Below are 12,640 nucleotides of genomic sequence, written 5' to 3' on the forward strand. Positions count from 1 at the left end.
AAAGTCACAATTGTGACAAAATCAGAAAGCAAGATGGAGGCACCAAAGAAACAAGAACAGAAGAAGGTGACGATTGTGACTGAGGATAAAAACAGTGATTCTGACTCCAGCATGCCTAAATGGAAACGGGAAGCACGTGAGAGGATGCAGAAAAGAAAGATGTCTGGCGGCAACATCGTTGTGAGTCTCATTCTACCTTGGCACGGTGTTCTTTGGTTCATCCCTCTCTCCTTGCACCTTGTCCTTTATACCATTCTTGTCTATCTTGCACCTTGAAGTATTGAAAGCCTTTCCCTGCAAGTTCTTCTATGCTTATCCTTGGTTTACCTTTCTGTGTCTCTCTTTCAGACTGCATGCCTTTGCACTGTGATTTGTGGTCCTTGAAAATATTCCTTTTTACCTTTCCATTGCAAGTCTCACTGTATTGAAATGTTTCCCGTCTTGATTCCTCCTTACCCCCACCCCTTCTCTCTCTCTCTCTTTCTCTCCCCTTTATTTCTGTCTGTCTGTCTGTCTTTCTTGCTCTCTCTTTCTCTCTCTTTGTCTCTCTTTCTCTCTCTTTCTCTCTCTTTCTCTCTCTCCCCGTCTCCCCTCTCTCTCCCCCTCTATCCCCGAGACTGTCTGCCTTCTCTCTCTGTCTCTGTCTCGCTCTCTCTCTCTCTCTCTCTCTTGCTCTCTCTCTCTCTCTCTCTCTCTCTCTCTCGCATTCTCCCTGTTACTGTCTGTTTTTGTCTCTTTATGTCTTGCTCCATGCTTACATGATCTGTAACTTCTCTTCTTCCCAACCTATTTGCTATTTTCTTTATGGGAGCATAAACCCGTCTCCTATATAAAGTCTGGCTTGCCTTAAAACTTTATTGCATTTCTTTCCTGCAATACTCTTGCTGTCTCTTCACCTGGTCTGTCTTTTCATTCATACATCAATCCCTCTCCTTGAGTCTGTTACTGTTTGTATATCCCTCATTTACCTGATATGCCTGTGATACCCATTCTTCCCCATATTATACTTTCTTATATTTTCTCTTGCACTTAAGTAAAGCCCTTTCTGATTTTAAAAGTTCATTTTCAATGTTTTTCTTCAATTTGGTTTGTGCTATTGAATTCTTCACCTCCTACCTTCACCTACATGTACCTGCCAATGAGGCAGCTGAAGAATTCATAGCACAAAACACATGTCATTTTGGCTTCTCTCTGCTTTTTATTTAAATGCTCTTTGCATGTAATGCCTTCCCACTCTTGCCTTCATTGTTTTTGCCTGTTTGTGCCTTTTGTGAGTTATTTGTTGTTCTTGTCCTTGATCACTCTACCGTAAATCCTGCTTGCACCTCATCCGTTGTTCAGATCAATCAATGTGTTTCTATAATAACTCAAGTTACTCCTATATGTGGGACTATTGTCAGACCATCCACTATGCCCATTTTTAGAGGTATTTTCTTACTTATTATTTTATGTCCAGTATCTTGCTCTGCTCTATTTTCATACCATATTCATTCCTCCTCAACCATTTCTGTAGATCATTTCTTTATTTTCACTGTTTCAAATATTCAATGCAATCCTTCCCAAGTGAGCTACTCTACATGTTTCCTCCTTTCTTTTCTCTTGGCCTGTCATCAGTTTGTTGATCTTCATTATAAGATGTGTCATCTATAGGGTGGATCTCCTTCTCTTTGCTGCTCTTCAATATTCAATGGATCATATTAAGGGGATATCATCGTCATCCTGCTCTCTTTAGATCAATCTCTGCTTTTTACTCAATGCAAGCACAAAACACTTTACATGATTATGCATCTGTCAAAAAAAATTATGCATATGATTTATTTGAAGCAAATCACAATTTTTCTGCCTCATTCTCTGCGGATAAAATTCATCTGTTGCACTTCTTCATTCTGCACTGGGTGTTTGGGGTGTCTGGTTTCTTATATTCCTTATCTTTTGCTATTGGTTTCAATCTTCTGTTATAGCCTTCATGTTTATTTCTGTTGTGCACATGTTAAAAAGGTAGTAGCATTGACTTAAAAAGAGCATTTAGCTTTGGTATTTCAGCCTCAAAATGTTGAATAATTACTTTGAAACTCCACCTCCTACAATTGTTGACTATTATGATGATAGAACAATTTACTTTTTTATTTGGACTGTATGTCTGAGGTTTGTGCCAGTAGAGTAGCTGTATGCTGTGTTTGCTTAGAAACAGGCATCCTTTTACTTTTCAGATGCTATTTGGTTTTGGTAAACTCATTGTAGTTTTCAGCTCAAGTTATGTTTTTAGTTTATATTCCAAAGCTTAACATTGTATTCAAGCAAATACAAGTCAATGCTACTATCTTTGAAGTATAACTTACTATTCTTGCCTTTTTTTCAACACCTTTATTTGATTTAAAGTCAAATTGTTCTATTACACTGAATTCATTCTGTGTTGGTTATTTATGGGTGTAGCCATTTTGTCATTATACATGTATGTGTGAATGCATTGAACCGTTGTTGGTAAGATGTTTTTTTTTCTGTCAATGTGAAATTTCATTCTGTTACTAATTTCTTTGAAGGACTATTGGTTTTTTATACTTCTTATTCTTGTAAGAGAAATCGTGTATATGAAGGAAATTAATTTGTTAAATTTAAATTGTTGGGGTGCTACAAATCAGGCCAAAGTGTTAAAGATAGATACAAATCTATTGGATTTATGAAAAGACATGGAATAGCTTAAAGTCCACCATAGAATTGCATGTAAAGTCATGACTTATGTGTATGTCTGGTAATTTAATATGGAAGGCCGTGAGTTCCCACATGAAATAATGAATATTTGTCATGAACGTACATAATTGTATCCCCAAGATTTCTAAAATAAAGTGACACGTATTCATAATTCAACTCATAAAAATCCTGTTATCCCATCATACCATGATTACCGTATGTACATTCTTATATATCATTCTTATAATGACCCCTAACCTCTGACCCTCTGCAGCCAATGAGGTCACCCAAAGATACGATAGAGACAAGTAATAACAACACTCCACTATGGAAGAAAGAGCTGGTGGAAAAGAGGAAGCTATTTCCTAAGATGCCCTCGCTTGACAACGAAGAGAAAGGATCTGTTGAGTCACAGAAGTCAGAAAAAGTGCTTAAGAGACATACCATTGCAGCAGGTTAGTGCACTAGCTGTCTATTCAATCAAACATACTTGAGATAAAGATCAAGTGGTACTTTATAGCTTGATTTAAGAGGTTTGAAATTCTAACCATTACTCTTAAGTGCTTTATTTGTTATACAATGTACATACTATACACTCAAAGGCTTTTGTCAATTGGATGGCAATAGAAATACACAATAAATACACAATAATAAACAAAATAAAAAATATAGCTTTTGTAAATTATGAATGATCAAATACATGTGGGGAATTCTTGTCATAACATTTTGTAAATGTTTTAAGTAGCCAACATTTCTGTACAGTGGAACATTTTCTTCTACTTTTCATTGGATTGCAGAGGTTCCAACGATCAGCGTACCTGCAGGTCATAAAATGGGCACTCCAACATGGAAACAAGAACTAGAGAAGAAGAATGCTCGTCTGGCCAAACATCTAGCGGTGAAGGATGCAGGTAATTACTCCTCAGTCCGATCCCTATCATCGCTTTAATGCCTTTGTATCTAAGCCAACCTTTTCTGAGAAAGCAAATCATTTCAATTTCCACCCAAATTGATGTGCTCCTTGTCTATGCACACTGAAGCAGCTTAAATAGGTGAATAACTCATTCCCAGCGTTGTTAGAAACTTCTTCACATTAAACATTGAAGTAATACTAAGTATTGTAGAATGAAATATAACCAAGAAGATGAACATAAAGTAAAATTATTCTTTGAAAGGACAAACATTCTGTTTATTTGTAAAATAGAAACACATGTTTCATGCTGTTTTCTCTCAGCATACCTGTATGAAGAAGGAAATGACAATCATGTACTTGGTGTTCATGTAAATTCATGCCAACAAGACAACAAGAGAAGACTGTGAGATGTGTCAACCTATAGCTTTTGTAAATATATTTGGTTTAACATTCTGTCATTTACAACAGCTGTATCTCAATAAACCATAAATCATTAGTCATTAACATTTAAATGACTGAGGCTATACAAAATAGTTAATTATAATTGTAACGGGTCAATTCTATAAATCAAACCTGTAGTTTTACATGGAATTACTCCTGGCAAAGACGGGTTGTGTGATTTATAGATAACATTGAGGCAAGAGTTGATAGATTCTGTGGCAAAGGCTATGTTAAATCACCCGGGGCCAGTTTCTTGAAACCTTATCAAGTCTAAGTTCAGTGGCATCCTATAGAAAAGTGTGTTAATTCTATAACACATTATATGGGATGTCCAAGAAGTTAAGAATTGTGACAGTTGCATGAAACAGCGCCCAGATGGGAACTTGCTTTGAAGAGAAGAGAAATGGAAATTCAATAGTTCCTAGGATTTCTGGAATTATACAAAACTTCTGCTTTCAAGCCTCCCCATCCAGTCAGGGTGTTGTTTGCTAGTTTGCTGGGAGTTTGAGGTTGCACAGCTAATGCTGCACTCGATGTGAAATGCAATAAATGTTTGTCTCTCTCTTCCAATCTTTATGACTCGTGTACTTCTCTTGTAGCAATTGATTTTTATTTTTCTGTTTTGAAAATGTTCCATGTAAAATGCTTGTTGCTCTTATGTTCTTCCTCTTGTATCCAATTATGCCAGGATCTGTTTTTCTCCTTTAGATGTCAATATAGGCCGCTGAAGTATCTAAATTTGTTCTATTTAACAGTCTTATAATCCTGTTGAAAAACACATTAAAAAACAAACAAACAAACCAATCATTCATTTCAGAAAATTATGTCATATATATATATAGCAGTTGCAAAGAACTTACATGTACATGTATATATGATATATTGTGTCTGTATCTGAAGTAAATAAGCAGACTGTGTAAAATGTAATTTCTTTTTATCGATTCTCTCCTGTTTCTATAATTCTTTACAATCTTTCTCTCTGTTGATGCAGAAAACTAAATGATACTGCGCATTCTATGAAAGCTAATTGTCTTTGCTCTTTTCAAACTTCTTCCCCTTTACTTTCATTCATTTAACCCCAAACCACTATTGCATTGTTGATTTCATTGTCTGTTTGTGCTCTGTCCTTCTTTTATTTTGTGATATAATTTTGTTGCTTATATTTTCCCATTATCTAACCATCCATCATTACTTAACATTATGCAAATGTGCATTACCATGTCATGATGATTCATGGTATATGTTATTTTTGCTTTCATGATCATCATTACATCTACACTTTCATGATCATCGTTACATCTACACTCTTAAACCCAAATTTATTTGTCTTAACCATACTCAAACATATCACATTTATTTCCATATGATTATGATTTATCTTTCATCAATTTATGTACATTATGTTATATTGCGTTTAATATCACACATCCATTTTAACTGCATTCTGTCTTGCACCACTTCATCTATATCACACAACCTTTCCTCACTTACCCTCCCTCACTAACCCTCCCCCACTAACCATTCTAATCATCACCACACCCCACCCCACCCTATACACGTACCATCTTACACCCCTTCCCTATACCCACCCATCTGTATCACCACATAACCCCCCCTGTTAGGTCCTGAGATCAAGCCTCCTATTGATGGTGTTAAACAGCAGCCTGTTCCTGAGCTCTCTTAATGGTATAAAACGTCACTTTGTATTTAAGAAAAATCAGTAATATCTGATGTGTGTAATATCCGTCTTGTATGCATTGTGGAGGGAAAATACTCTTCATCCTAAGCGCACAGTTGTGACAAGATTGTGGCTATCACTATGTATTAAGAAAAAACAAACCAAACCGCCATCAAATTGCAGACAAAGAATTACCATGAAAAAGCACTGTCTTTGACATGTATGTAAGCTATGAATCCTGTACACTTATTACAAGTTAATTAATGGGAGTGTGATAAAAATATCAATGGTATAATATTCAAAGAGTTGATGATTTGTCTATCATTTAATGTTTCTTAAACATTGTTTTTTGTATGAAGTGTGATCTTTAATCCTTCTGTTGACAACATTTAGCAGAAGTTATTGGTGTTTGTTTCCATAATGATTCTTTTCCTTAAATGGTATGTTTCTTTTCATTTTCAAATCATTTTGATTGGATAAGTGACCTAAATTCATGAAGGATAGCAAACTATCTGGCATGCCTAGTTTATTACATCATCTTACATGAAACAGATATACTCTGTGGTAGGCATATATAAATGGTAATGAAAGTATCTTGAATTGCAAAACAATTTTTATATCTGAAATTTTATCAAAAAGATTGTATTTTTTCTCAGTAATGGAATATGGACAGTAATCGAATCCATCATTGATTAGGAAAATTGTCAAAATTTACCTGAAACCTTGGATTAGTAAAAGGAAGAAAAAAAAGTGTTGTTAGGTTCTTACAATTGGACATGTTCCTTTTTGATACTAGGTTTACGTTTACATTTTTTAGAACGTACACTGTACACAAAGATTTTGGTGAACTGAGTCACACAAAAATAGTTTGACAGTGATGACTGATGACTGAGCTCATATTGGATAGATCAGAACTTGAAATGTCTTCAACACATATTATTCTAGTACATAAACATAGTTTATTTACTAACTCTCATTTTCCTCTTTCTTCCATCTTCATCTCCATCTCGTTCCCTCTCCCTCTCTGCAGAACGAGACAAAGATTAGAGTGAAGCATCTTATCCAGGGATTCAGAAAGAACTATTACACAAGGAGAGGATGCATGCAGGATCAACCCTTGAAACGAATAATTGTCTGATCCAGTTCTAAGTAGTGAAGTGTTACTTTGGCATCTTCCAAAACTGAGATAGGGGTGCATAATTGAGATATCTTATATGATATCTGTTTTTGAAATAATCCCCTGCTCTTAAACCTATGAAATTCATGAAATTTCTTTTGATTCATTCCTAAAATTTCTTTTGATTCATTCCTGAATGTTTGACTTCATTCCTGACTGTTTGACTTCATGTTTTGTGAATTGTTTTATGATGTAATGGAGAAAATAATTCTTACAAAAAATGTGGAGAAACATTGGAGAGACCAAAGCTAGCAAATCGGATTTCTTGACTGTAGAACATTAGGAAACGTATGAAACCTTGATCAAATGAACATAATCCATGAGTTGTAGTTCTTTTATGATGAATGGAGTGACATCTTACTATGTGAAGTCTGTACTCAGACTCTCAGAGACCTGTCAAAATGCAGCCTGATTGTTGGGCCCCCCTCTGTGGATAATGCAGTGTGCATCTATGCAGTGTGGTTTGGAATAAAACTGAAGGTTGTGTGCTTTTATAGCTTTCAATGTTTATGGGTCCAAAATATAAGCATTTGTGGTTTATAAACATTAGGTATGACATCCTATGGGCATCATTTAGAGCTCCACGTATCGGTACAAGAGGAGATTTGAGCATTGCACATCGTATGTACATATAGATGCACAAATATTACTTAGAAGTAGAAAAATATTATATCAAAAAGTGGTGTTGAAAAGAGAACATGAATGTTTGTTCTTTGTACATTTTTTTCCTTTTCTTCTTCAGAGTTTCCTTTTTGGGATGGTAAACAAGTTTCTATTAGATCCTATTTTGTATATTTTCCTGTAAGTATTTCATTTTCTTATTCTCAGTAGGTGTTGAAATATCCACAGGTTTTCTCTGCTGCCAAAGCTTTCAGAAGTTAATATATGCATGGTTCTATTATTGTCCTGCCATTTAATCCATTGACAACTGAGTTAAATGATACTTAGATTGAAAGTCATTTGAAAGTCATTTGAAATGCGCATTAGAAGAAAATTAATTACATGTAGAGACCAATGGGATAACATACCACTGCCTAAAACTGCACTAAAGTCGTTTGGGGCTTGAACATGATACACACACAGATTTCCTGATACTCCTCCTATTGCTCTTACATACTAAATAATCATCAGGTGAATGTTAGGTAGTCTGTAGTCTGTTTGTCTGTCTGTCTATCTGTCTTGGTTTCCATGTGATCATCAGTTATATGATATATTCATTACATTCAGTACATGTACAACATGACATAGCGATGGAATGACAGACAACATCCGTCTTGAAGTGAAACATTGAATGACTCATTTGCATTCATGTCCAATTATCTCTCTACCATTCCTGTCTGTATATTTCCCCATTGTCTGCTCTGTTCTCATTGTGTATCAGTTAACCGTTTAACCCTGTCTTGGTGTACCATGCACAAGCACTAAATCAATTACTGCCATTGTTATTTTCTTGCTGAATTTATGAGTAATGACATGTAGGAAAGATGTCATCTCAGGTAACTAGAAGAAATTTTGAACCCATATTTTATGTTACCGCTCGCCCTCTCAATCATTCTTATTTTGAAAGGAAAATATGTTTAGTCCTGTCTTAATTGCATGAGTTCATGATGTACATGAACAAGAAGTGAATACTCTGTTAAATCTTGTTATTTCAGATATCTGTTGTGTTTTGCCAAAGAGGATACTTCACTCTGATGTTCATAAAATTGTCCAAATTGGAAAAAAGAGTGATAATGCAATACTACTACATCATTTAGTATGGGAGAACATGATTCCATTCATATTTGGTTAAAACTTTGTCTGTATGAGGTTGTTTACAATTTGAGTAAACTTGAATAAATTGAATTGAATAGAGTGAACAATGCTAACATTGTAGAATTATAACGGAAGTCTGTATTTACAGTCTTGATAAGTTAGATCTTCAATGAATTAGTGGATCAATGTGCTGTACATACACATAGATTCATGAGGACAGTTAATTCAGTATCTGTGTTTGGTATCTGAATAGTGCCTTTGTAAGAGAATACAGGTAACATGTAAGATATACTGTTGTTGGAGTCCTTTTATAAAGACAGTATGGATATATTCTCTACAATGTAAATCTACTTCAACTTTGTTAAAATATCGTCACCAGTCACAGTGCCTTGGTGCAGTATTTGTTCTTTAACCTTTTTGTGCGAGGTATTTTATTAGAATTTTGTTTTTCTTTCTATCAATCCCTTATTGCTCTGTCTATAGATAGTTCCATTACCTGGTATATATATATATATATGTATAAAGTCACTCTTTCTTTACAAAGCAGTTTATTTTGTGAAAGAAAGGGCATTTGCATTGTTGATTTTATTCCAATCTGTATGCAGGCCATTTTTGAATTGTCTTTAAGGATGTATGTATCCGATAACAAGCTACATGTACTAGCTTGTAGAAGAGAGATATTTTCGTAGAAACAAGACAAAAAGAGTCTATGTAAGTGCACATACATGAATTTTGTTTGAAAGTCCGCTGTTAAGTTTCCTTCCTGCTTTGATTATGTTCCCAATGGCCATGTACATATAAAGGGAATGGATGTCCTTGTGTTTATCCTGTATGAAGTGAAGCTATATGTATCTGAAATTCTAACTGAATTTAGAAGAAAAAAATGAAATGAAATCACTGGGCTGTTGTTTCAGAGAACTATAATTATAGATATAGATTTCTTTTATTTTCTATTTTTTTTAAATACTGTAGGTATGCAGGATAAAACATGATTTGTAGATATTATTTTGTTGCTTTCTGGGTGATTATATGTTCAGTCAAACCCGTCTATAGCAACCGCCCAAGGGAAACACAAAAATGGTCTTTGTAGACAGGTTCCTTTAGTCCATGTTTCAATGAGAAACCATTTTCAAGGGAAACAAAAATGTGGTCTTTGTAGATAGGTGGTCACTAAAGCAGGTTTTACTGTATTTAGAAAAAAAATATGAAATATATAATATACTCTCATGTAATTAAAAAAACACTATTCTGAGAAAATTGTTTCTTCATGTATGAATAATATTCCCATCTGGTATTAGCAACACATTCCTCTATCCTTACTAATCCTGATGAGTAATAGCTTTATATTTTTCTTGTAAATTACACTGGTTGTGTAGTTCTCTTTTCAAACATTCTACTCACTATTTGTTTGTATATATTTGCTTTGTGTGTGATTCTTCTTTGATTTCTATCAATTGCTACTCTGTCCGCTCTCATAGTTTTATGATTTGTGTATATTTTCTGTAACCCATAGTTATTATATATTCTATAGATGCTATTGAACAAATTCATAACAAATGATAGTATAGGTAAAGATTTTAAGAATTAATAGCTTTATTTGACAAATTATATGAGTTTAATCAACACTTGTGGGATATTCATAGAATGATGCTGGGAAGGTTGATGTATGCTTGCGATACTATTGATATTGTGTAAGAAATCAAAGCTGCTAATTGTTATATTTGATTTATATTAAGCACTTTGTAAGAAATCTTAGTTGTTTTATATTGATTCCATGACAAAAAGACTGTACATTGGTCATATGTGGGAAATTACATTATACATTGACACTATAAGTAGTTTTATAGTTTTATAGTTTTTTTTCTCAAATAATCAGTGAAATCCAAATATTGCTTTTTATCTTATCTCACCATTCCTTTTCCATCATTCCAACTCTTTCTCTCTGTCTTTGTAGCTCCATGTATTTCAGCACTGTCAATCAATTCCTATTGTTATACTGTGGTTTACCTCATAATTTCATTACATGCATTCACAGAACAAATTCTAATGAAATTCCTAATACAGGACAAATTAATATGGTTTTGCTGGAGGTATTAATAGTGGACAAGTATTAAGGATGTTGATGTATTTACATGCATATGTTAGTGAATAAAGATTGATATGAAGTGTTGTTCTGGTTTAATGTATAGTGTGATGGGTTGAATTAATGTCACACTTGTGTAGTTGATGCACATTGCACAAGATGACATGAAACAATACACTTCGTAGATCTTGTTTGTTTTCACTCAATGATATAGTTAAGATATGAATGACAGCTAATCAGTCAAAACTAACGTCAACAACACTTGGCTGTAAGTTCTTTTAAAAGGCAGATAAATAGGATCAAAATAATTTTTTTTAAAATGTGAAATGAATCGTCTTGAATTTGAAGTAATGAATTACTGGAAGATAGTTATGTGATGAATTTTGATCGATATTTTTTCGAAAATTAATGAATAATATTGAATCTGCATATGAAAAGGATCTATCAACATTGCCCTGAATGTATGGGGAATCTTGTATCGTAAGACGTTTCTAATGATATACTACAGGTACATGCCATAGAGCAAAGATACAATTCCTTTCTATTTTAATGCTCTATTTGTACATTTCTAAGTATACTGTGTCATCAAGAGTTTGTCTTTGTATTAATTAGGTCATTGCCTGTATCATATTACCTCCAAGTCTAAAGACATACATCGAGCAAGTACATATATGTTGTCCAATACATGTGGTATATGCATGTTCAGAGTAGCTGAGAGTAGTTGTCAATGCACTACCCTGCCCTGCCAGAATGAATCCAGATGTGGCCTTCATTTCTTACATGTTGAATGAATGGAAGTATTGTCTCATCATCTTTTATAAAGAATTACATTTTGAAAATCTGCTTCAAACAGTGCACTTTCAAAAAAATAAAATTTTATAACTGTATACTGTGGCTTGTGTCAATGTAATTCTTTCATTTTATCAAATATAGATACAATCTCTTTCGAGTTCCTTCTGATAACTGCTTCTTCTCTTTCTTTCACTCATTTTTCTGTTCCTCTCTTTTTTCTGTTCCTCTCTTTTTCACTCATTTTCTCTCTCCATTTCTCTCTCTCTCCCGTCTCTTTCACTCATTTTCTTGATTATTCCGTTTGTCTCTCTCTCTTTTTCTCTCTCTCCATGCATGTATGTTCTTCAATCTATGAGAATAAGAACGACATTTTCACTGCAATTATATAGTTGCACAAAATATATATTTGTGATGACAACGGCTAAAATTGGAAATATTCTCTCAGACGAGGTCCTCCCCCCCCCCCCAATTTCTTTAAAAATTTTGTGAAGGATGATCATGTATGTTTACTCAGCAATAATTATCCAAATAAAAAATGTAGATTTGTGATGTGAATTTCTTCTTCTGTACATAGCTACTGTAGTTAATCAACAATCAGTACTAACATGACGATATCCAGATAGCTCATCTACAATACAGTAACATTTAACAGGTCAGGGGGTAGCATATAAATTATGATTAATTATCAAATTTTGACACTTCGGTAATGTACAGAGACATAGCAAACTGCAACAAAGATCTTCTTCATTCTTAGAAAGCCTTCAATAGGACAGATTCACTTAGAAGTTGTTGCCATTATCATGATTAACAAAATATTTCTGGCCATACATCTAGGAAACAAAGACCAATTTACATATAAAATCCATACAATTAGTAAGGTCAATTAATCGAAATCCAATGTCCCAACTAAATAAAAGCCATTTTCACAGGCATAATCCATGAACAGTTGACCAATACGTATTACAGTCAAACCTCCTTTAGTGACCACCTGTCTACAAGGACCACATTTTTTGTTTCCCTTGAAAATGGTTTCTCATTGAATCATGTACTAAAGGAACCTGTCTACAAAGGCCACTTTTTGTGTTTCCCTTGGGTGGTCGCTGTAGACAGGTT

General features: G+C 34.2%; 1 protein-coding gene across 2 annotated transcripts; it reads left to right on the forward strand.

Annotated features, from left to right (window-relative positions):
- The first annotated feature begins 2 nt into the window (after positions 1-2).
- On the forward strand, positions 3-9,395 carry LOC115926892. 2 transcript variants are annotated; one of them, XM_030992498.1, is made up of 5 exons: positions 3-180; positions 2,963-3,143; positions 3,486-3,599; positions 5,665-5,728; positions 6,751-9,395. In XM_030992498.1, exons 1-4 carry the CDS (start codon positions 34-36, stop codon positions 5,724-5,726), a joined length of 504 nt encoding a protein of 167 aa, XP_030848358.1. In that variant the 5' UTR covers positions 3-33; the 3' UTR covers positions 5,727-5,728; positions 6,751-9,395. The 2 variants fall into 2 exon arrangements, with proteins under 2 accessions (XP_030848358.1, XP_030848359.1); XM_030992499.1 differs by lacking the exon at positions 5,665-5,728.
- Positions 9,396-12,640: the final 3,245 nt, after the last annotated feature.

Source organism: Strongylocentrotus purpuratus, unplaced genomic scaffold (genome assembly GCF_000002235.5).
Source record: "Strongylocentrotus purpuratus isolate Spur 01 unplaced genomic scaffold, Spur_5.0 spur5_scaffold_2, whole genome shotgun sequence".
Classification (NCBI taxonomy): domain Eukaryota; kingdom Metazoa; phylum Echinodermata; class Echinoidea; order Camarodonta; family Strongylocentrotidae; genus Strongylocentrotus; species Strongylocentrotus purpuratus.

What these genes read in the sequence shown, in the direction of transcription:
- LOC115926892 (XM_030992498.1), top strand. Translation starts at nt 34, where the DNA reads ATGGAGGCACCAAAGAAACAAGAACAGAAGAAGGTGACGATTGTGACT. An exon ending in GAGACATACCATTGCAGCAG is followed by an intron (nt 3,144 to 3,485) that starts GTTAGTGCACTA and finishes ATTGGATTGCAG; the next exon opens with AGGTTCCAACGATCAGCGTA. An exon ending in TCTAGCGGTGAAGGATGCAG is followed by an intron (nt 3,600 to 5,664) that starts GTAATTACTCCT and finishes CCCCCCTGTTAG; the next exon opens with GTCCTGAGATCAAGCCTCCT.